This window comes from Alexandromys fortis, unplaced genomic scaffold (assembly GCF_014885135.2).
Source record: "Alexandromys fortis isolate MF-2015 unplaced genomic scaffold, M_Fortis_MF-2015_v1.1 scaffold_80, whole genome shotgun sequence".
In the NCBI taxonomy this organism is placed as follows: Eukaryota; Metazoa; Chordata; class Mammalia; order Rodentia; family Cricetidae; genus Alexandromys; species Alexandromys fortis.
Window position 1 is genome coordinate 5,083,509 of NW_026068174.1, and position 23,211 is coordinate 5,106,719.

Here is a 23,211-nt window from a genome sequence, read left to right on the forward strand (position 1 = left end):
TAGAAGATGTGGAAGGAAAGATGCTCCAGACTTTGGGCGTTGTCAGCAGTCCAGCAGTATTAAAATGGGGTTGGGACTGGGCCAATCTAGCTGTGGCAAAGAGGAGGAAATGAGGCATTGGGGTGGATGAGCTCCCACATCCCTGCGGCATTAGCCACTGGGGCCTCTAACTCCACCAGCCATCTGTAACACTAATGTCTTTGGGGCAGTGTTGCCTATTTAAATACACATAGCATTTTTTTCTCATAAAATCTGGGGATGATTGATTGGTGGGTCCAGCAGGTCTTCTCATGCCAAGATCCATATCACATTCATCTGCCACCCTCTCCCCTCCAAGAAAGCACCGTTCACACTGCTTAATTTTTTTTCCAAAAACACCATTTTAATAAGGAAACAACAGAAATAAAAGATTGTTCTCTGGCTGGAGCCCAGACCCCATATAATACATCATATGTACAAAGTGGCCTTCGGTCTGGACTGGGCTTCCTCCTGGGGATTTCGGATTTCAGTTCTGTGCCACATTCCTGGGTCCTGGGACTTCTACTCCTCTCCAGAATGTACCTACCCTCTCCTGGCATGCCATAACACAGTGGCAGGAAGGGGAGCATAGTAAGTGGCTTAGAAGAGGGACTGACACTTGTAACATCCAGATGAACATCAAGGAAGGTCTCTCCCCGCTCAGACTAAAGGGATGCCGGGGACAGTAGGGTATCCTGCTTTGGTGTGGAGCATGAGTGTCCAGTGAAGCCCAACCTGAGCTTGGGACAGAATCCCTGAACCTTTAAGGATTCCTTAAAATCCTCACCTCCCCAGAACAGGGTAGAAGGCATAACTCCAATTCTGAGCCTTTAGAGAAGGGACTAGAAACCTCCCTGCAGGGCTGGTATTAGCATGCCAGGGCTACCAAGAGGTCACCATTGAGAACAATTTTGGCCACTGGTGATGGCCCTGTGAGGGGCACCCTGTCCCATTTCCACTGCTGCAAATCAGCTCTTCTAGAGTCCCCACATGCCAGGGCTGAACGGTGGCCATGTGTAGAAAGTGCCCTGCTCTGCCTGCAGCTCCAGGCCGGAGGGCCAGGGCATAAGAGAAGCGGGGAATGTTGGCTGGTGGAAATGTGCTCCAGTTAGGTTCTATCCAAGTCAGGCGCCCCCTGACTTGGACCCAAAGAAAGGCCCTAAGTAGGCAGTGGTGCCAAGAAAATAGGTCACTGTGGGCATTGCAGACAGGGAAGGGCACAACTTCTTGAGGGACTGGTGGTGTCTCTTCCCAGGTGGTATGTACAGGAGGTGAAGGGACAGCAGAGAGCCAGGAGCCCTGCCACTGGCCTATGACACAGGGCTGCAAGTGCATCCCCAGGCTGCTCCCACCTAGATGGAAACTTCATATTCTCTCGTCTCCTGCAAAGGAAAGAGACTGCGGGGAGTTGGAAACTTGTAGAAGATTCATCGGGCCACAGTCGGCCTTCCCAAGGCAACAGGAGGGCTTGGCAGGACCCACAGGCATACCCACCCAAGGGAGCAAGGACTTGAGTCCTGAAGAGGTATCTAGGCCAACGTGGATACTTACTCCAGTCTCATAAGTTGGGTTGTCAAACGCTGACTCCACCGTGATGCGGTTATAGGGGCGAGGATGAGTTCGGGGAAGTTGCAGGGGACTTTTCCCCTGGAGCCTGTGAGGACAGAAGACCCTGTGAAGCAGGGGTGCAAGGCAGGAGTGAGTTGGGTGTGTAGAAGAGGAAGAGAAGCCAGACTCACCTGGAGAAGTAGAGGTACACGCCTCCCACCAGCAGCACCATGGCCACCAGTGGTAGGAAGATGGCAGCTGCCATGTGGGCAGCATCCAGGGCACTGGAGGTGGCAGGTGCCTTGGCAACTGAAAACAAAGGGTGAGCGGGATTGGAGCTGATGTCCCTGTCCCTTGGAGCCTATGTCCCCTCCCTTCTCAAGGACATTCAGAGACCAGCTAGCTCCCATTAGCTGGCTAGGGTAGGGAACAAGCTGTATGCCCTTCTGGGCCCAAACTGTTCTTTCTCTGCCTTCCATTTGTGGGAACCCACAGCCTGGGAGCTGTGAGAGCCAGGTGCAGGGGGACCACATATCTGGCTCTCAAGCATGGGGACTCACCATCCAGGCTACGGCCGTTGTAGAACCCATCCAGAGAGGCTGGAACAAGAAGGGAGCGCCAAGGGCAGTGGGTGAGCCTGATGGACCAAGCCACCAATGCAAGGAGCACAGAAGTGGGCTCGTCATGGGAGAGGAACTGACCAGGGAGAGCCCACTCCTGCATTGTCATGATGATGTTAGATCAGAGACCAGGCAGAGACTGAGAGACAGGCAGGGGCATGGGCAGGTGCTTCTGATTCTCAACATGAAATTGTTTTACTACAACAGTTCTATGGTCCAGGTGGATTTTTTTTCAAATATTCATTTATTTATTATGTATATAATGTTCTGCCTGTGTGTATGCCTGCAGGCTAGAAGAGGGCACCAGACCCCATTATAGATGGTTGTGAGCCACCATGTGGTTGCTGGGAATTGAACTCAGGACCTTTGGAAGAGTAGGCAATGCTCTTAACTTCTGAGCCATCTCTCCAGCCCTCCAGGTGGGGTTTTAAGGGGATAGTGACACTCACCAGCCCTACAGATGGGTGGGGGATCACTCCAATGCGAGGGGTGTCCAGGCACACATTTGATGCTGGCCTGGCCCTTCAGCACATAGCCAGGGGCACAGGAGAAGTGGATGGTGGCCCCAGCTGGGTGAAGCCGCTTCTCAGGACTGCGGGCACCATTCTCAGGGGCGCTGAGACCATGGCATGGCTTGAACTGTTCCACTGCAAGGCAGGCAGAGTCAGGTGCAAGTTTCAGATCCCTCTCCTTCTAAAGGGCCCCCTCCTACACACTTGGCACTTACAGAGACATTTGGGGGCCCTGTCACTCCACTTGGGGCTGCCAGCCTGACGATCATGGCAGGTGAGTATGGCACTCCCCGTCAGCACAAAACCCTGGTCACAGATATACTGCACAGTTGCCCCCACAGGAAACTTGGGGCTGGATATGAGGCGTCGACTGTGTTCCACATCCCCTGGGTCATGGCAGGATGTCACTGTGGATGGAGAGGGAAGCAGGAAAGCAAGGAAGGTTCAGCATCTGGGGATCTAGCTCAGATGGTAAGAGTGCTTTGGAAGTATGCTTGAAACTCAGGATTTAACAGACAGCACTACATAAACCTGGCCTGGTGGTGCATGCCTCTAATCCCAGTACTCCAGAAGGTGCCTGTAATCCCAGTACTAAGAAAGTGAAGGCAGAAGGATCAGAAATTCAAAGTTATCCTCAGTTTCATAGAAGCTTGAGGCCAGTCTGGGCTAAAGACACTATGAGGGTGGGACAAAAGAAAGGCCTGTTCACCCTGGTTTCCACATGTCACAAGCCGGCTAATACCAGGCTACATGGCTCTACTCTCATTTAGATGTCTGCATCTTTCTTTTTAGGCAGCGCTAGAACCCAGGATGGCATGCATGTCAGGTGGTCTTATACCATTGAGCTACATCCCCCCCCAGCCTTTTTTTTTTTTTAATTTATTATGTATACCATGTCCTGTCTGCATGTATGCCTGAAGGCCAGAAGAGGGCACCAGATCTCATTACAGATGGTTGTGAGCCACCATGTAGTTGCTAGGAATTGAACTCAGGAACTCTGGAAGAACAGCCAGTGCTCTTAACAACTGAGCCATCTCTCCAGATCCTTGTTTTTGTCTTTTGTTGTTGTTGTTTGTTGTTGTTTTATGTTTGTGTTTGTGTCGAGTTTATGTGTACTGTGTACATGTAGATGCCCACCAAGGTGTTGGATGCCCCGGAACTGACTACAGGAGGCTGTGAGCTGCTTGATATGCGTGCTAGGAACCAAACCTGGGTCTTCTGCAAGAGCAGTAAGTGCTCTTAGTCACTCACACGCCCTCCCCTCCACCTTTTGGGGGGAAATAAATGCCTCACGCTATACCTTAGGCCACCTTCAAATTCCTGATCCTCCTGCCTCAGCTTCCTAAATGCTGAGATTGCAGGCATGTGACACACCATGCCTGACTGTGCCCACCATTCTGCTGACACATCCTCTTCCCACTCATCAAGGGCGGCAAAGCCATGCATTCGAGGCAGCCAGCACTGCCTGGTCCTCGGTCAGCCAGGAAATGCTGGCGGTACTTCTCTGGAAGTCCTGTGACAATGGCTCATCTCCATTTCACAGACAGGGAAAGTGGGGGGACAAGTTAGAAGAATAAGAATGCCAGCAGAAACAGGACCAGTGCTAGATCTCCTCTCAGAACAGAGGAGTCAGGGTGGGAGGGACCACGGGGACAGGGACACTCACCCCTCTGGCATGAGGGCAGATCCTCACTCCAGCTCAGGTCCCACTGGCACATGAGAATACTGGATCCTACCACCTGGTAGCCAGGGTAGCACTGGTAGGTGACCACCGTACCATGCACCAGCTCAGGCTGCGATGGGCTCTTCCAGCCATTGGGGATCTCAGGTAGCTCCGGACATGTGTCATTGCGGGGCACCTCTGGGGACACAGAAGCAGGGAGATGCAGCCCCTTGGCCAGTACCGAGGTGACTGTGCTAGTGCCCACTCTGAGGTCTCTTTGTTTCCTGCAGATTATCCTGGGCCTCCACTGGCTGGGAAAGTCTCAGTGACTCATCCTACTTTCTCAAGCCCCACCCCCTTGCCCATCCCCTGACCTCCCTGAGTGTCCAAGATTCCAGGATTGTCACCATGGCTTTGACTCTACTCTCAGAAGCACTTGGCCAGTCCCTCAGGCCTGAGAGATGGGTAAAGGAGGGTAGGGTATGGGCTGGAGAGGTGGCTCAGTGGTTAAGAGCATTGCCTGCTCTTCCAAAGGTCATGAGTTCAATTCCCGGCAACCACATGGTGGCTCACAACCATCTGTAATGAGGTCTGCTGCCCTCTTCTGGTCTGCAGACATACACACAGACAGAATATTTTATACATAATAAATAAATAAATAAATAAATAAATAAATAAATAATTTTTTTTAAAAAGGAGGGTGGGGGAGTCACTTCTGTTCCAGACCGTCAGAAAGGAAGGTACCAGCCCTTTTCTGTAGTTCCTGTTTTTGTTAGGAAGTTCTTCTTGCTGCCTCCCCAAATCTCCCCTGCTCTAACCAAAGGCTTCTGGGGATGCCTGGTGCCTTCCCGGGTTTTGCTCATCAGATAGGGCATCCAGGCTCCTTGTTGCCCTGTGCTCTTGGACTTGTCATGATTTGGGATCTACAGTCCAAGTCAGACAGAGACGAGCTCACCAAAGAAGTGGATGACAAATCCCTGCTGGTAGCCAAGCGCTGAAGTCCCAGGGTCTGACTGGAACTGGATGGTGACATCAGCCATGGAGGTAAAGAGCTTGAAGTGGCCACGGGGCCCTGAGTACTGGCCCAGGACCCGGGCCGTCAGGTCATCCCCATCGTAGAAGGTCAATACGTCCCCAGAGCCTATGCGCAGCCTGTAGAGGAGGAGGATCAGGGCAGGACAGGCTGGGGGAAGGGCCCAAGGTGGGCAGGACAAGAGGTGTCCCCAGCCTCAGGAGCCGGCTTGCCTGACCCGAGGCACTCACACTCGGATGTCCAGCATGATGCGCTTGTCCTCCTCCACGTGCACACCCCAGATGCAGTCCTGCCCTCGGCCATACGGCTCCGGCCAGTTTGGAGAGAGCACCACACCTGCCGAGTCTGTGATCTCCCCGCTGCACACGGCTGCAAGGAAGGGGAGGCCGGGGAGGCCCATTCTCTCCAATGCAGTGTCCTAGGGCTGCCACCTGCCCACAAAAGTGCCACTCCCTGCTAGGATTCCCCACCTCCTCCCTCAAGGGGAAATATCAGTCACGCACAGCAGGGCCCCTGGCCCTCGGCTCTGTGGCTGCCTCCTAGGTACCCACCCAGCTTGCTCCCCAGCAGACCCACCCACCAGTGCCTGCTGACCTCGGCAGGCTGGCTCTGTCTCATTCCACTGGGGGTCGTGGAGGTCAACACACTCGATGATGATGGAACCCTGCTCCAGGGTGTAGCCAGGGTCACAGCTGAACTCCACGGTGGTACCCACAGGATAGGAGGGGGCGCTGCTGCTGAAGTTGCCATATTTGACAAAGGGCTCATAGCAGTGGCCCTGCTGAAAGGCTGTGAACCACAGGGCCCAGTCCAGCTCAGCCTCCACCGGGCTAGGCCAGAGGACAGGCCTTCTACCACATCCCTCCTCAGGGCCTTTCTTCCTCAGTGCAAAAGTGTATCCTGGGCTTGGAATCGGAGGCAGAGGGACAGGGAACCCAACCCTATTTTGGTCAGGAAGCCATCTTGAATCACCCTGTATTCTTGTTGGCTCGCTGGCACTTAGTATACAGAAGGTGCTCAATACTTTTTTTGATGAGTTAATGAGCACCTGTATGTATGTGTGGGTCTAGGATGCCTCTTGCAGCAGTCTCTCCTCCCCACCCCCGCCAAGTGCTGAGGCCTGTTTTGCTTTTTTAAAACCTGGAGAATTCATTCTCTTGGGCTAGAAATCTGTGGTTGAGGCAAAGGGCTCCTGCAAGGATGGGATGGGAATCTTGGGCCGGAGGGAAGGGGCATGGAGCAGGTGGGAAATGTGGAAGGAATGACAGAATGCGGTTAGAGAGGGGAAGGACGTGGGAGAGAGAGCCTAGCACTGGTTGGGTTCCTGCAGGCTCACCCTCATAGCGCAGGGCCATGCCTGCCGCCGCCCCGCTGCTATCAGTACTGAACTCCACAAAGAAGTATCTGCCGGAGCTGAGCAGGCCTTCAATGGGCAGGTACTCCACCTCGTAGGAATCGTACACTGGTGGGGCCTCCACGTTGTTCCCGTTGCGGATGATGAGCCTGTGCCAGAAGAGTGGCAGCTGCGTGCTTGGTATCCCCCCAACAAGGTATTGCCAGGTCAGGCACTCCCATCTAGCCGGGACAGCCCCTCACCTGTCGTCATCTTCTGCCAGGGAGACCTTTTCAAAATGCAGGTGTAGTCGCTGGCTCTCAGGTGCCTCTAGCAACCAGTGGCAGGTGAGGTTGTTGCTGTAGTTGCCCGGGAAGCCGGGAGAGACAATGCGACCAGTGGTGGCATTTCGAATCACTCCGCCACAAGCAGCTATGAATGGCAATGGGCTTATACTTGGTCTCTGTCCTTGTTCCAAACAGCTTCCAAACCCTCTTCCCCACCTAGCCCTGTGCCCTCAGCATGGGCACTAGGGATTTTTGCCTGGACGTCATCTTTGCTGCGGTGGCTCTGAGAGCCCGTCTTGCAGTCCTGACTCTGCTGCTGCAAACAGCCCAAACTTCAACTGGGGGCTGACCGTCCCCATCTCTGAGGTTTCATGGGTAACTTTCTTGGCAGTGAGCACATCTGTTGCTGCCTGGCTGCGCCCTCTACCGACCTCTTCAGGAGGCTGACTGATTCCGCCAGGCTGACTTCAGTATGTTAAGCGGCTTATCCAAGACTGACTTTCTTGGAACTAGCTGATACTTTTACGGCACTCTGTCCTTTCCCACACCCCTTCCTCCTTTTCTCTTGTCCTTCCCTCCTCTTTTTTTTAACCTCAGGTAGGCCAGGCTGTCCTTGAACTCAGTACCAAATAGACGGTAGCCCTGAACTCCTGATCCTCACGCCTCCATCTCTCAAGTACTAAGATTATAGGCATTTGCCATTATATATGGCTTCTTTCCCTTCCTTCCTTCCTTCCTTCCTTCCTTCCTTCCTTCCTTCCTTCCTTCCTTCCTTCCTTCCTTCCTTCCTTCCTTCCTTCCTGGCAGGGTCTCACCTTGTAGTCCTGGCCTGGAACTTGCTATGTGGTCAGGCTATCCTTAAACTCAAAGGTCCACCTGCCTCTGCCTCCTGAGTGCTGGATTTAAAAGTATATGCCACCAGACCTGGCTGTTTGTTTTTAAAACAGGGCCTCCCCCATGTAGCCCAGGCTAGTTTGGGACTCGCAGTCCTCTTGCTTAGCTCCTGGAAGGCTGCGATGACAAACATGTCCCCATGCCTTGTTACTGTTGTAAAACTAATTTTCTGTCTTGCCTAGCATAACAGGCCTCAAATTTGAACCCCAGAACACAAAACAAAACAACAAGAACAAAAGCAGCTATCTGTTTGGGTTTGTCCTTTAACTAGGACCCCTTCGGTACAGAGACCCTGTCTGTTCATGTCAGACTTGAGTTGGTTTTCCATGTCGGGTGAACAAAATGAATGCATGAGTATAGAGAGGAGACAGGACCAGTAAGCCTTGGCAGGTTGTTAGCCACAGGTGGCTCTCCGAGACTAACAACACTCTCGTTCCTTGACTGACTGCTAAGGACTCTCAAACTGACCCCTCTGGCCTGGAACTACCTTTTCTTCCCCAAGGAAAGACTGAGCTGCGTGTCTGGGCCCAACAGTGAGGGTTTCTGGGCCATTCCAGCACAGAATTCACAATAGGTGAGTGGGGCCAAGAAGCAGGCCTGAAACAGGAAGCTGGTTCCAAGCACAGCTCTGCTCTCGGAGGTCAGACTACAGACAGACAGCTCTGCTCTCGGAGGTCAGACTACAGACAGACACACAGCTCTGCTCTCGGAAGCCAGACTACAGACAGACACACAGCTCTGCTCTCGGAGGCCAGACTACAGACAGACAGCTCTGCTCTCGGAGGTCAGACTACAGACAGACAGCTCTGCTCTCGGAGGTCAGACTACAGATAGACACACAGCTCTGCTCTCATAGGCCAGACTACAGACAGACACACAGCTCTGCTCTCATAGGCCAGACTACAGACAGACACACAGCTCTGCTCTCATAGGCCAGACTACCATTGCCATACAAAGCACCATTTCCTCCAAAGGCTGCAGACAACAGAAGAGTTGAGTCTAGAGTTTGGGGCCAGAATGAGTCTTGTCTCGCATTCTCTACAGAGGAACAGTCTAACTTTCTGCTTGGCCTTCTACTCGAACGCCATCCCATTGACTTAGAATCACTCGGTGGTTCTCTATGGCCCTTGAGGTGAGGTTCAAGTTCATGATGACTGGGACTCTCCTTTCCTTTTCAGTCTTCCTCCTTGAAACCTTCAGGCACACCTTCCTAGATCATTCTGGTTCTGCATGCCTTCACACAGAACCCACCAAGCTGCCCTGAGCTAATGATTCTGGCAGCCCTCCAGGCCGTCTCTGTGGGAATCCTTCCAGGTCTCCTCCATTTGGAACTGGCCTGTCTTGCCCACATACAAGGCACACACTGAGATCACCCCATCCAGTGTTGTCCACACTAAACCACTCCCCAGCCTCCCCACTAGATGGTGCTCTTTGAAGGCAAGAGACCATGTCTGTCTCTTAGGGACCAGCACTAGGAAGAATACGAAAGGAAGTTTAAAAGTCCAAGGCTCTTCCCCTCCAAAAAGATAAAAAGCAAAAGTTACCTGTCATGTGGCAAACACAACACTACCACCATGAGCCTTCTGGGTTTGTAGCCATCTCAGGCCTTCCAGGAACCAGAACTGGCATCCCTGTACACTCAGCCTGGCTCTCTGACCAGTGTCTCTGAACTTCTCTACATCCCCGAAGCGACCACCCCAGTTCAAATCTTCTCTACAGGATGGCCTCCAGGCCCCCCAGACAACCACTGCCGGGTCTCTGGAGCTGTTCTGACTTCCTTCCCTTCCTCCTCAGTGCTGTGCACCTAGTGCTTTGGACCGACAGTCCAGGTCCTTGGCACTGTCCGCTCCACCTGGCTGTCTTCTGTGCTGTAAACACCCTCTCCTTTGTGCCCCTCCAACATAGCTTACATTGTTCCCTGCATAGCAATGCCAAACATCCAGGGCTACCTCCTCCAAGGAGCTATCTCATTACCAACTGGGAATGCACAGCTGCTTTCTCCCCAGACCAATTCAACCTTCACCCTTTGACAAGGTCTAACTTTGTAGCTCAAGCTGACCTAGAATTTAAAACCTTCCTGCCTCAGCCTCTCAGGTGCACGACTGAAAAGTCGTGACTACCATGCCAGCCACGTTATGACTCTTCCTCGGTACTTAAAACTCCCTGATTTAGAATTAGTGATCTATGCTCCTGGTTTATTTGTTATTTTAAAAGTCCTATTTATATGAGTGTGCCTGAGTGTAGGCTTGTACATACAAGTGCCGTGCTTGTGGAGGCCAGAAGGGGGCGTTGGATCCCCAAACTGGAGTTACAGGCACTTGTGAGCTGCCTGATTGTGTGCTGGGAATAGAACTCAGGTCCTCTACAAGAGCAGCATGCAGTCTTAACTACTGAACCACCTCTCCAGCATCTCTAGGTCCCTTCTTCTTCCCGCCTTCCCTGGGACTGTGGGGCTCTGAGGATAGAAGCCCCGTTTGACTCAGGTCTCTTCTTGGCCCCACACACCTTCTAAGAAATCTGTGCTGGAATGGCCCAGAAGCCCTCACTGCTGGGCCCAGACAAGCAGCTCAGCTTTTTCTTGGGGAAGAAAAGGTAATCCCAGGCCAGCGGGGTCAGTAGGAGAGTTTCTTAGCAATCAGCCAATGAATGGCAGTGTTGTGATGTCTGGAGAACTACTGCAGACGGTACCTGAGGCCACCTGTGGCTAGCAATCTGCCAAGACATGCATCATCCCTGATTGGTCCTGTTTTCTCTCTACATTCATCTTGCTCAGCGAACATGGAAAACCAACTCTGAGCCCAACCTGCGATGCTGACATAACAGAGAATAAATGTAGGTTGGTTCAGTACCGCTGAGATGTGCAACCATATACTGACTTCCTTATAGAAAAGAAGCGAAATTCCAGACAGCAATAGCGATCCAAGATGACCCCCCACTTTCCTCCTCTGCTTGGCACCGAGCCTTCTCTCTGGGGACCCACTCACCAATGCAGACCGGCTCTTGGGAATCCCAAAAGGGCTGGGTGGCATTGAGACAGGTGAGGAACTTGGCACCCTTTAGCTGGTAACCAGTGGTACAGTGGAAGCGGGCGCTGCCTCCTGGGTGGAGGCTGGTGACAGTCACATCTCCATAAGCTGGACGCCGGGGAAAGTGGCAGCTCAGGAGATAGGCTATAGAGAGAATGGGTGACAGTGAGGAGGGGCAGGGCCCGCACAGCCTGCTCTAGGTGTCTTTGGGCTCAGAGGAGGCATTGGAAGTTCCACAGAAGTGTCCCATTTCCAGTAACACATTGGGCAGCCTGCCTAAGCTTTTCTCTGTGGAGGTTCTTTCTACTCCCCCACCCACCCCGACCAGTGAACGACTTTTAAAGACAATGGGAGGATATGGGAAAGTCCCACTCACCTTCTTGGAAATTGGAGGTGGGATTAGCGTTTCTGGGAAACTCGGCTGCTTTGGAGTTGTTATACCATAGATGCCCATATAGTGGCAGCAAATCTCATAAAATTGCCTGGCATATCCCGACTCTTAGGCTAAGCCCCAGAAATAGCTTATTAATGGGGAGTCTCTAAGAGGTAGGGGAGAAGCGAAGAGAAGGCTTGACTATGTCTCTGTGTGCCTTGTGTGACTAGAAAGGGGGCTGCCTCTGGAGAGATGAGGTTCCAGAGCCCGACTTGACCGTAACTCGGTTTTGAGGCTTCTCACACCTGTCTTATTCTTAGTTATTGTGTGACAATGAGAAGAGAGTTTTGCGGGTATGACCACTAAGAGGCTGGCTGTGATTGGCAGGTGGTATAGGGCGATGCCTAGGAGATGGGTTCTGGGTTCCGCTAAACCAGGACTCCCTGGCTTTAAATGCAGACTCCACTACTTGCTGTGCCACCGTGGGCAAGTTACCTCTTTGCTCCATGCCTTGGTTCCTTTGTTTAACCAGTGATCTAGAGTACTGCATCCAAGGCTGGGGAGGTTAAATGAGAGGCCATGTGTGTAGTGCCTGGCACAAAGCGCACAATTCACGCCCCAGCCGACTGGCAATGTTGGCAGTCAGGAGTCCCGACAGATTCTTACATTTGATGTACTTTCCAGCTCCTAAAACACCTTCGCGCCCTCCGCACCTTAGTACCTATCATAGCCATGGAAGAAAGGTGAGGTAGGGGCTGTTAACCCATTTTAAGGTAAGGAAAGCTGAGGTCTGGAGAGACTGAGGTTCAGGGGGCCTGTGTACTCTCGTCGTACTGCAAGTGTATGGTAGGGTGGGGATCTGAGCTCCTCAGTGCACCCTGCTTCCTACCTGACCCCAGTCAGCGGTCAGAGAAGCCTGACAGTTACAGACAAGGCAGGCCTTGGAGGTTTGTTCAGCAGGTCATTTCCTCCCCGCTAGGCTAGGACAGGAAGGACTCTCCCCAGAGTAGAGGGATGAGAGGCTTACGTTCTGGGAGCTATAGGCCAGGTCAGACTCAGCGCTTCCCTGTCAGCTTCCCTGTGCATCCCAGCACAGCCAGGGAAGGGAGTGGGCTGGGATGATGTGAAAGCAGGAGGCTGGTGGCTTTGAGAGGCGCCCCCAGACTCCATAATGGGTAAGTGCCACTTCCCAAGATGAGCTTCCTCCTATTGCCATGACAACCAACTGTTCCCAGGGAGTCTGCACCACCACAATCTGTTGAGTTATTTTCTTGCTGGCGGCTGTTTCTGGAGCCAAGTCCAGTGCCAGGAATGCTAGGATGGAGGAGGGAGGGGTCCATCAGGCACTCTGCCTCCGCCTCCCCACCCAGCCTGGGGCTGGGCCAGAGGAATCTGTCCCGCCACAAGGCCTGTGGCCGCAAGGCCTGTGTGGAAGCTCACAACTGCGACCTCCTTCCGTCGGCTTGGACGACGTGCATGCACAGGCGTGGTCCTAGGCCCTCACTGACTCTCCCGGGCGTCCTCTTTCTCCAGCCCAGGAGAAGTGCCTGTGAGCACACGCTCCCCCTGTTCCCATCTCTGGGATCAGGGCTAATTACAGCCTATAATTAGGGGAATTACACTCATTAAGGAAAGAGCTGATCATTGACAAAAACTGGGCAGAGGAGGGAGGGCTTCTGGGACAAAGAGCGCGAGCAGGCCAGTTCTCCAAGTCTCTGCTAGGGATCTGCTCCCTGTGGCTCGGCCTCCAGCCCCATTGCATTCTGCCACTTTTGTCTGGCCTCACAAAGAGGGGACTGTAGTTTTGAGCAAAGGAATTTGCAGCACTGAGAAAAGGTTACTGTGGCATGAAATTACGCCTGCTGCCGAGGAGGATTGATGAGCCATTAGGGAGAATGAAGGGGCCGCCCAGGCAGTCATCCCTGCCAGGGGCGGGGCTTTACCTCCGCCGAGGGCCTGAACAACCTCTGCCCACCATTAGGATCCCTGCTGTCACACCAGGCTGCTCCTCTAGTTCGGGTGACAAAGCCTTGACAAGGTGAGTAGGCAGGGTCCACGCATCCCTAGGTCCGGAGTGCTTGGCCATCCATCAGTTCTTCCCCCCCTGCGGGTCTGCAGAAGTGGTCCATGCCAAATGCAAGACAATGCCTTGATTGTTCCTACCAATTATTTCCCTATTAGCACTCCAGGATCTGAATTAAAGTTAACCTGGGCAAAGGATGGAACTGACTTCCTGTCCGGGGTGGGCGGCGGGGGATGGGCAGGAAGGACCCCTGTGGGGCAGCAGCAGCTTTGCCTCCCTCCCTCACCCTGCAAACGGTAAAATACTAGTTTCCTTAGTGAAGGACATACTAAGCACTTTTCCTTTAACTTAAACCACCAGAGCTACACAGAGAAACCCTGTCTTGAAAAACAAAACAAAAGAAAAATACTAAAAAATTATAGAGCAAAAAAAAAAAATAGAGTAATTTCCAATTAAATACTTTTAATTATTATCATTTTTACTTTTGTTTGTCCTGGAACTTACCCTGTAGACCAGGCTGGCCTGTAGACCTGCTTCTGCCTGCCGAGTGCTGGGATTAAAGGTGTGAGATACCACGTCCAGCTAATTTTTTTTCTTTCTAAACTTTTGAGGTAGAGTCTTCTGCGTAGCCTGGCTAGCCTGGAGCTTACAACACTCGGAGATCTGCTTCCCTCAGCCTCTCTAATACTGGCATTGCAGGTGGGCACCACCACGCTCAATGCAAATGGCTAGTCTTGATTCTCTCTATACTATGGAATTGTCCCATTTATTAAAATTACAAAAGGGCCATAGAGACGGCCAGATGCAAAGGCACTGCTGCCAAACCTGGCGACCTGAACTTCATCCCCGAACCCACGTGGTAAAAGGAGAACTCTGATTTCCACAAATTGCCCTCACATAAAGTAAATAAATAAATGCATTAAATGCATAAAATTTTAAAAATTAAAAGTGACAACTGGTGTACTAAAAAGGAATAGAGGGAGAAAAAAGTCAGAGAAATCAAAGGGCCAGCTCAAAGTCAGCAACTAGCAAGAAGCCTGTTCCCTCAGCCAGTGCATGGCCCATTTCATCATGCCCCCCTTCTTTCCTGAGGCACTTTGAATTGCCACATGGGGCATAGGCTGCATCCAAGGTGGGTGAGGAAAGCCAGTCTGGTTAGCTAAAGACCTCCAGATGGTCATTGTCAAGGCCCTTAAGCTCCTTCCCGACCTAGACTGTAATAACAGGAAACCCACTAGGAGAGCGGCCAGCCTTGGCTGGCTCCTCTCTGTGGCTCAGGCCTTACCTTGGTAGTGGAAATGGAAAGTGCCAGGCCCAAGAGGTAGTGGAAGGCTCTGGAACCTCAGGGCCGCTTGGTGGGTGGGGCTGCGGATGACTTGGCCTCGTAGCAGGAAAGACTGGTTAGCCAGGGGCAATGGGTCAGGCCCTCCCAGGCCCTCTACTGTTATGGTCTCCCCTTCCTGAAGGCTGATGCTCTCCACCTGCAGATGGGTGGGAGAGAACAAAACAGTGCTATCAGGACTTCTTGTCACTGAGTCCTGCTGACCATCACTCATCAGGGTCACACGGGAGCCTCCTGTACTCTGGAGTCCCGAGGCCCCGTAGTTGGCCCATTTTGTTTCCAGCTTCCCCGGTCACTCCTGTTGTATGCTGCGCACACGCCTCACATCCAGCCAGCCTTGTGAGCCACCTCATGTCCCACGTCCATTCGGTCAGTCTGTCAGACGGACCGCAGATCTCGACTTCGTCGCTACTGCCACTTCCCTTGCTCATCCCTGTCATTACTCACCTAGATCACCAAAGCCAGCCTCCCTGCCCAGAGGACTTAACCCACCCCTCCCTTCTCATCAATATTTCCTGAACTGAAGCCATTAGTAGTCTCTGTCCCTGCTGCTCATCCCGGAGCTTTCTTGTTTAAATCACCCAGTATTTCTCCATTGAGTCTATGAAGCCATCCTCTCTGGCTGGCCCTATAGGTTCTGCCAAACTTGGCTCCTGTTGGCCCCTCAGCTTGGCCTTGTTTCATGCCGTGATACCTGCTCTGATTACTTCATTCGATTGGCAGTGGCCCCTTTGCACCATCCTGTTCTTCAGGCCCTTAATCCATAAGCATGCGCCTGGGTGCCTTGCTTCCATTCAAGGGTCAGACAACCACAGACTCCGACCAGAGGGGAAAGGTGCTGTGGCCTGGGAGAAGGAGCACTGGACTGGGAGTCTAGTAATAGAGGGGCTCACCCATCTTCACCCCACATTCCTGGGCAGGGACACTGGTCGCGCTTCATTTAATGTTTTATTATTTTTAATTGAGTCTCATGTGGCAAAGGCCAGCATCAAATTAGTGATCCTCCTGCCTCAGCCTCTTGAGTGCTGGGACTGTGAGTGTGTGCCACCATGCCTGGCAGGGCTTTGCTACTCAAAATATAGCCCCTAGATCAGCAGCGCCACATCACATGGGCGCTTCTAAGAACAGAATCAGGGCTGGGGATGTAGCTCAGTTGGTAGGGCGCTTGCTTAACGCACAAGCGGCTCTGGGTTTAATACAGAGTGCTGTATACACTGTGTGTTTTGGTATATGCCCATAATCCCAGCACATGGAAGGTGGATACAGGCAATTCAGAAGTTTAAGGTCATCCTTGGTTACATAGCAAGTTGAATACCATCCCCCACAGGGGTGGGTTAAGAGAAGAAATGGGGCGACCCTTAGACCCCACTTTAGATCCATGAACTCATACTCTGGATTTGAATGAGGTACTCGAGCAATGGAAACGGATCTGTAAGCTCTAAGTTCTGTAGCTCATTCCTCTGATTGAATGATTTAAATGTTGGGCTTTCAAGAGTCAACCACCTGCTCTGGTTAAGTGGCACCCTCTGAGTCCTGAGTCACCAAACCCTTTCCGATTTTATCTCCCAGCCATCTCAGACGGCTCCTCCTTCTCCTCCTTCTCCTCCTTTTGCCCACTGTTTCTGAGAATGGCCTCTGACCACATCCGACCCTCCTAACCCCAACTCATTCTGCCCCAGGTCAGACCTCTTCTCTCTTCCATTCCAACCCCATCGGTAGCTTCAGGTTGCTCAGAGACAAGGCTCAAACTGGCCACTGGCAAGCAGCTCCAGAGGCTTTCCCAGTCTCAGCTCCCTGCTGCGCAGCCACAAAAGTCCTGCCTGCTTCCTGCCCTCCTGGAGTTAGCACAGGAATTACCTCCCCTTTCCCTACCTGTAGAGGCAGGCCTTCCTCATTGCTCTTCTCCGGGCTTTCCGTCAGACCACCCTCTCCTCATCTACATACTTAAGCCTTGTATTTAGGATATGCTCTTCATAGGCCAGTTTTAGCACGGAGGGGTGGAAGAAAGGTATGTGGGCCTCTGGAGGCTTGGCCCTCACAAGTGTGTCTCTATGAGCTGGCAAGCATGACATGTTGAGCCCAATCAGGTCCAAGGAGACGGGTGCTACCAGGCTTAGAGGGACTTCTCAGATTGTGGCTGAGGATTGGCATATTCTGGGAACTAAGGTGGTGGCGGGGGTGGGGGGGTGGGGAAGTGGGGGGGGATGAGGGGGTAAGCATCTGGGAGAAGAAGTTCCCAGCCCCAGAAGGAAAATATCAGGTGGGGCTGGGCAGGGGCGTTGAAGAGAAGGCTCAAAGCAGGATGCTAGGGGCAAAAGCGCCTCCTCTGTACCAGGAGCTCCCCGCCCAGGCACATTTGGGTGGCGGCTGCCTGACCATCTGTTGGGGACATCCCTCAGGGAATCCCTAGCAGGCGGAGGCTGGATGAGGTCCCTTCAAACTTGGAGATTGTGTGATGCTGGAGTTGGGAAAACAAGCCTCACACACGTGGAATCTGTAATTATCGAGAGATGCCAGGCAGCATACAATTCTGCCTTAAGTGGCACTGAATGCAGGCAGCAGGGATCCTTGAGGGGAGAGCGGGAGAGCGGAGGACTTGGTGGTTCTCAGATCAGCATGGTGCAGGTGGATATCAGAGTGCCTTTAAGAGCTGGGTGTAGGAGGAGGAGGCAAAGGTGTTGAAATCAAGGAGGCATTTCTTCCTAGTTTCTCAGAGATTAATGTCTCTGACTTAACTTCTAACTTCCTGCACTTGATCTTGTTCTGGTGGCAGATACACCAACGATGACCGTTCGTAGAGCATCTACAGTGTGTCAAGGTGGTAAAAGAATCTCAGAGAGGTTAAGGAACTTTGAAAAGGGCACACAGCTATTAAGAAGCAGAGTCTTGCCTTGCTGGAGGCACAAGGCAGCTTCGTTCCCCTCCCAGACTCCTGGGGCTATCACCTGCAGAAATAGACTTCTAGACGTCTTTATTCTCAGGCTCCAGGGCCCCAGGTTTAGCAGGGAGGTGGATTTTGGCTTGCCCTGCCCTGGCCTTTTCAAGATGTTGGGATTTGAGTTCCCATGAGCCATCCTTTCTCTGGCAATCTGTATAGCTTGGGAAATTGAGAGCTGAGATCTCTGCACCCCCTTCTTTGGGCCCAGAAAGGAGGGGTCTGGCTCCCAACTCAGCCTGAGGGTGAGGGCTGGGATGTGGCTCCCTGAGCTGCCCAGGGATAGCTGTGCCATGTGGATCCTCTGGGTTCTGAGGATCCACTTGCAGGCCTGCTGCAGAAGCTGGGAGGTAATTTGTCACTTGTTGGAGGACCAGGCTGACAGGGGCCAGACAGGGCTGGGTGTTGGACAAGGGGGGGAGATGAAGTCTTGGTGTAATTTGCAGGCATCTGAAGAGTCGGGGAGGCAGATTGAAATGTCAGCTCTGCTCATGAGGGCTGTCTTCCCACACCCCATTCAGTGACAGGAGGGGCCCTGGGAGCCAGCAGCGGGGAGCCAGAAACAGAGAGAGCTAGGAGGACAATTCCCATAGGACTCTGGGCTGTCCAACACTGCCCTGCCTCTGGAAGACCAGGGAGATGTTCAAGGAGAAAACATAGTCATTTTGAGAGGAGCTGGTTCTTCCTGGATGAAAGGTAGGGAGGGCTCAGCTTGCCTTCTGCAGCCCCAAGGTCACGTGTCTAGTCAGAAGCATCTGATTGACAGACACACATTGCAGTAAGGCAAGTAAGACGATTGCTGTCATTTTTTTAGTGGACACCAGGGTGAGCCTGTGTGTCACTCCCCCAGATTCTGGCTACTCCCACACCTCGCAGAGGCCCCATCTTGTGGCTACCAGAAAGCAAGGCCAAGGTCTGAGGGACCACTGTGCAGCTGAGCTTAGGGAAGAGTGTCCTGACTCAGTGTTAGGGACTGATCTAGTTTAACCTTTTATGGAGGGAGAAACTAAGGCCCAGAGAAGGTCAGGGGCTTAGCCAATTACTGAGAACTGGGCTACAGAAGGCAAAACCAGACTTCAGTTTCTTAAGATCTGGTACTTGCCTGTAATATCTGTTGTGTGTGTTGGGGTGTGTGTTGGGGCGGGGAGGGGGTAGGGTTTGCTTTAGGGATGGGATAAAGGACCTAAATCAGGAAGTCAGACTTTCCAGTTACTCTCACTGCTCTCAGATGGGCCCTGCCAGTTAGGAAATAAGAAATTGTCCAGAACCACCACCCCAACCCATCACCACTTCCTGATGCTCTCATCAGGGCTGGTCCTGACCTGGCTCAGCAGGGTAGGGTGTTCTGCCCATCAAACTGACAGCTGGCCTGAGGAAGCTGTGTGCCAATGGGGCCACCTGGACCTGAGGGCAGGGATGGTGGGCAGCTGTGCCCAGGCTCCAGATGGTACGGAGAGCAGCCAAGCCAAGATGGAGGCTGGCAGCAGGAAAGCTCTTGGAATGCCAAATGGACTGAGAGGCAGGCACCAGGCCCAGAATGGCCCAGAGTACCCATGAGAGACTGGCCACCCAGGGAGGACACAGGACCCTGTGAGTCACCGGGCTCATGTCCTCTGAACTGAGAGGTTTCTCTGGATCGATCAGGAAAGAGTCCATCCCTGTGCCCAATACTCAGCTGCAGCAAGTCCGCCTCCCTAGAATTTGGAGGACCTGACCTGGCCTCCTCCTGGCTCAGACCCCCAGGGGGCATGGAGGGCTACAGCATGATGGAGAAAGGGGCAGGCCTGAAGTGCAAGAGACTATGGAGGGGGCTGGAGAGATGGCTCAGTGGTTAAGAGCATTGCCTGCTCTTCCAAAGGACCGGAGTTCGATTCCCGGCAACCACATGGTGGCTCACAACCATCTGTAAAGAGGTCTGACGCCCTCTTCTGGCCTTCAGGCATACACACAGACAGAAAATTGTATACATAATAAATAAATAAATATTTTAAAAAAATGCAGCCAAAAAAAAAAAAAAAAAAAAGAGAGAGAGAGAGAGAGACTATGGAGGCCCATCGCGGAGAACTCGACTTTCAGAGATTCTGGTGCACCTTAAACAAGACAACAAAAGGCAGACTGGAGTCGGATAGGTGCTGCCTCAGCCCGGAGCCTGGCTGACCTGCTCCAGAGTGTGATTTGTGGGCGCTTCGTGCCATCCTTTCCCTGGCTTTTGCCCGACTCCAACTCCCACACGCCCTGGTGAACTAGGGGTACACCGGGGTTACCCACAGTTGAGTCCCACCCCGACCCTCACCTCTGCTGCCTATACAATGACAATTCTTTCTCAAAACATCTCAGGAAGCCTCTAGAGGCCAAGCTTGTCACATCTGCGCCTTCCCAGCCCAGGCAGTGGTTGCTGGCATGTAACCCCACAGGCTTCCAAATGGGTATGTTTACTTCTTGAAAACCCTTCCAGGTTGAGGAGGAACCCAGATCCATGGCTCTTCTGTGCCCCAGTCCCTCCTGCCCTGAGCATCCTATGGCCATTGCTTATAATTTCCCCCTCCTTGTACAGGGACATCTGAGTCCTCAGTGCTCAACACAGAGACTGAAACATGGTACTCAAATTCCGTTTATGAAACAAACCTATTGACCAAAGGCCATTTGTTAATGATTAACTGAATGATCTTGGGCAAATCCCTTTCCTTGCGTAGGCTTCAGTCTCCCCAGCTATGTAGTGGGTAGATTGGTCTATATCGGTAACTCTATGGGTCCCAAAGAGTGTGTGTGGTGTGTCCAAGAGGACCAGGTCTGGGGGAGGCAGCCAGGAGTAGCCCCAACCTTACATCCTGCTGTTCTGTCCTTTGCTCTTTCCCTGACCTGACTGTGGTCCCTCTGTGCTCTACCCTTCCAACCTCAGAATCTGTCTCAGGCCACAGAGCCCTCAAGGACTCTGCTTCTGTGGGAATGAGATGGAGGGCGAGCAAGCACATGCCATGTTTCCTGAGAGCAGTCCAGGGCTGTGGCTTTCCTCTCAAGGTTGCCTGGTAACCGCTTTTGCATTCTGATGAAAAAGTGTAGCAGTGCCAGACCCAGGGTTGCTGGAGGGGTGGGCATCCAGGGTAGGGCTTGGACTTGGACTAGGACCAGCTTAAGGGCAGGCAGAGCCATCAGTACATTTGCCCCATTATCTTGTACACACCCCTCTGGTTGGGACCAGGGCTGGACCCAGCCTGGCCTAAGATTTCAGTTGAGGGACACGTAAAGCCAGTCTAGGTTTGCAGTGGGGTATCCAGTCTGGTATTTGCCCCCTCCCATCTCCTTCCTCACACCTGCAGCTGGCACCTTCCACCCTGTGAGCCACAGCCGGTGCCACCTCTCATTTGGTGATGATTTTACATTAATTACCTTAATTAAGCGGTGCTGAGTGCTAATGGCTTGAGAGGGGGTGGCTCTTTCTAATTGCCCTTCCAGTCAGCCCACAATGAGGGACCTGGAGCGAGGCAGAAGAGGAATAAGCAGTTGCAGAAAGAAGAGGGGAGGCCAATTCGAGTTGGAGAGCCCCTGCCTCCACTTTCTGGTTGGGAGACCTGAACCTGACTGCCCTAGAGGGGAGACCTGGAGGTGCTGCCTGGAGCCCGCCCAGATCCAGGGCCTCTCTGAGCTGGGACAGGTGAGAAACAGGACCCTAGCTAGTGAGTAGGGAGAATGGTGGTACAATCCGGGCTTCTGCTCTCCCTGTGGCTTCCTGGCTCCCTGCCTGCTTCCCTTAGAGAGATAAAATGCTTTCCGTTCCACTTTCAACAGTCTTTAAGATGCTGGCCAAATGTCCCTGATTTTCCTCCACACCCATGCTGATCCCTTCTACCACCAAGTGCTCCTCTAGCATCTTCCAGTCTTCCCAGAGACAGGTGGGCAGCTGCACACAGCCACAGGAGAATGGCAAGGGCTAGGATGATGGCCCAAGACTTTGGGGGTAAGGTAAGAATGCCCAGAGAAACTAGTGCCAGTGCTGGGTCCTCAGTCTAACCAGAAAAAGGGACTGGCATGTGTAAAGGGGACTTGGGGCAGAAAAAGCTGTAGCTCATTCGATCATTTGCAAGTTATTCGAAACAAAGAAGGAGCTAGCCATGAAACAAAAAGTAGCAGAGGGGCTCAGAACTGTCCAGATTCAAGGCCCTCCGGGGCAAGGTGGGAGACACCAGGGAAGGTGTAAGGTGGCCACCAAGTCACTAGGGAACTTTGACTGGTGGGCCACACAGTGTTTGGGGTGATGAAGGAAGAGAAGCAGGGGAGTATGAGAGTTTTCAGGGCAGAGTTTGGGGTGAGTTTGTTTGGACTAAGAGAAAGACCAGGGGATCCATGTTGTTCAGGAGAAAAAAACCCACATTGTATCATGGTGGCCCTATTCCAGGATTCTGGCCTGGATGTGATGGGATGAAAAGCAGGTTTGGGGCAACAAAAGGAAAGATCTATCTAGCTTTGTGAAGACTGAAAAGCCTGTAGAGCATCAGTGAGGATGTTGAGCTGCTCAGGACGCAAGGGACAGACCTGACCATGGTGTAGCCATGTTGGTCCTCCCCACATCTGCATCCCAGGACACGACACTCGCTACAATAGAGGACGCATTTGTGGATCGAATGAAGAGAGAAACAGGTGCATGAACGAGGTGCCACAGCATCTTCACAGGTGGTTCTGTGTTGGCTCCACTCCCACATGGTCTCAGATACAGAACTCATATTCACTCAGTCCCCTCCCCGTCCAAGGCTGAGCTCCTCCCTCAGACTGTCCCAAGTCATTTACCAAGCCAGAAGAAGAGGCTAAGCACACCACACTTGCTCTTTCCTGGAGCCCTCCCGGGCCTTGCAGCTGGTGCACAAGACAGAATCCAGCCACATTTATTGTCCATCTCTCAAGCCCTAGGCACCCCCAACCCAGCTGCTACCCCTAAGCAATTCTACCTTTCCCCACAATAGGCCCATTTCTGGGAAAGGGTAGCTTTGCTCTTGATGCATCCACTCACCTTGATCTCTACTCCATAGCCAGGATAGACAGAGATGTAGTAGAAACAGTCCAGGCCAACATCAGAGGGTGAGCTGAGGGCTGTGGGGGAATCCAGAGAGCCCTCTGGGCCTGAGAAATTCCAGCTACAGGGGCCTGGGAGACAGGAGGAGACAGAGACTAAGACCAGCTTAGGTGGGATAGAGTCAGCATTAGCTGAAGTGTGCATGTATGTGTGTGTGTTGAAGCCAACCTCTAGGAATGTCTATTCTCTTGTTGAAAAGATGGAACCAAGGACTGGAGAGGTGGCTCAGAGGGTAAGAGCACTGGCTGCTCTTCCAGAGGTCCCAAGTTCAATTCCCAGCAACCACATGGCGTCTCACAACCTTCTTGCCAGCAGTATACTGTATGCTTAATAAATAAATCTTTAAAAAAAAAAGATGGAACCACCTTATGCTAAGTGACTATTATGTAACCCAAGTTCATTTCTTACAAAGGTTCTGTGAGGTAGTCTTTCATTTACTACTTCTTCTTCTTCTTCTTCTTCTTCTTCTTCTTCTTCTTCTTCTTCTTATTATTCTTCTTCTTCTTCTTCTTCTTCTTCTTCTTCTTCTTCTTCTTCTT

General features: G+C 52.4%; 1 protein-coding gene across 1 annotated transcript in view; it reads right to left on the reverse strand.

Moving 5' to 3' along the window:
- Window positions 1–381: 381 nt before the first annotated feature.
- The window catches only part of Sez6 (seizure related 6 homolog), a 26,043-nt gene continuing 3,213 nt past the window's right edge, over window positions 382–23,211 (reverse strand). The window contains exons 3-17 of the mRNA XM_050128604.1: window positions 22,610–22,743; window positions 14,616–14,811; window positions 10,893–11,078; window positions 6,991–7,159; window positions 6,731–6,897; window positions 5,989–6,183; window positions 5,625–5,763; window positions 5,317–5,513; window positions 4,365–4,559; window positions 2,914–3,105; window positions 2,636–2,833; window positions 2,127–2,165; window positions 1,758–1,875; window positions 1,570–1,672; window positions 382–1,400 (exon numbers count right to left, since the gene is read on the reverse strand). Of these exons, the coding sequence (XP_049984561.1) occupies window positions 1,371–1,400; window positions 1,570–1,672; window positions 1,758–1,875; window positions 2,127–2,165; window positions 2,636–2,833; window positions 2,914–3,105; window positions 4,365–4,559; window positions 5,317–5,513; window positions 5,625–5,763; window positions 5,989–6,183; window positions 6,731–6,897; window positions 6,991–7,159; window positions 10,893–11,078; window positions 14,616–14,811; window positions 22,610–22,743 (2,258 nt within the window). The 3' untranslated portion in view covers window positions 382–1,370. The remainder of the gene's footprint in view (window positions 1,401–1,569; window positions 1,673–1,757; window positions 1,876–2,126; window positions 2,166–2,635; window positions 2,834–2,913; window positions 3,106–4,364; window positions 4,560–5,316; window positions 5,514–5,624; window positions 5,764–5,988; window positions 6,184–6,730; window positions 6,898–6,990; window positions 7,160–10,892; window positions 11,079–14,615; window positions 14,812–22,609; window positions 22,744–23,211) is intronic.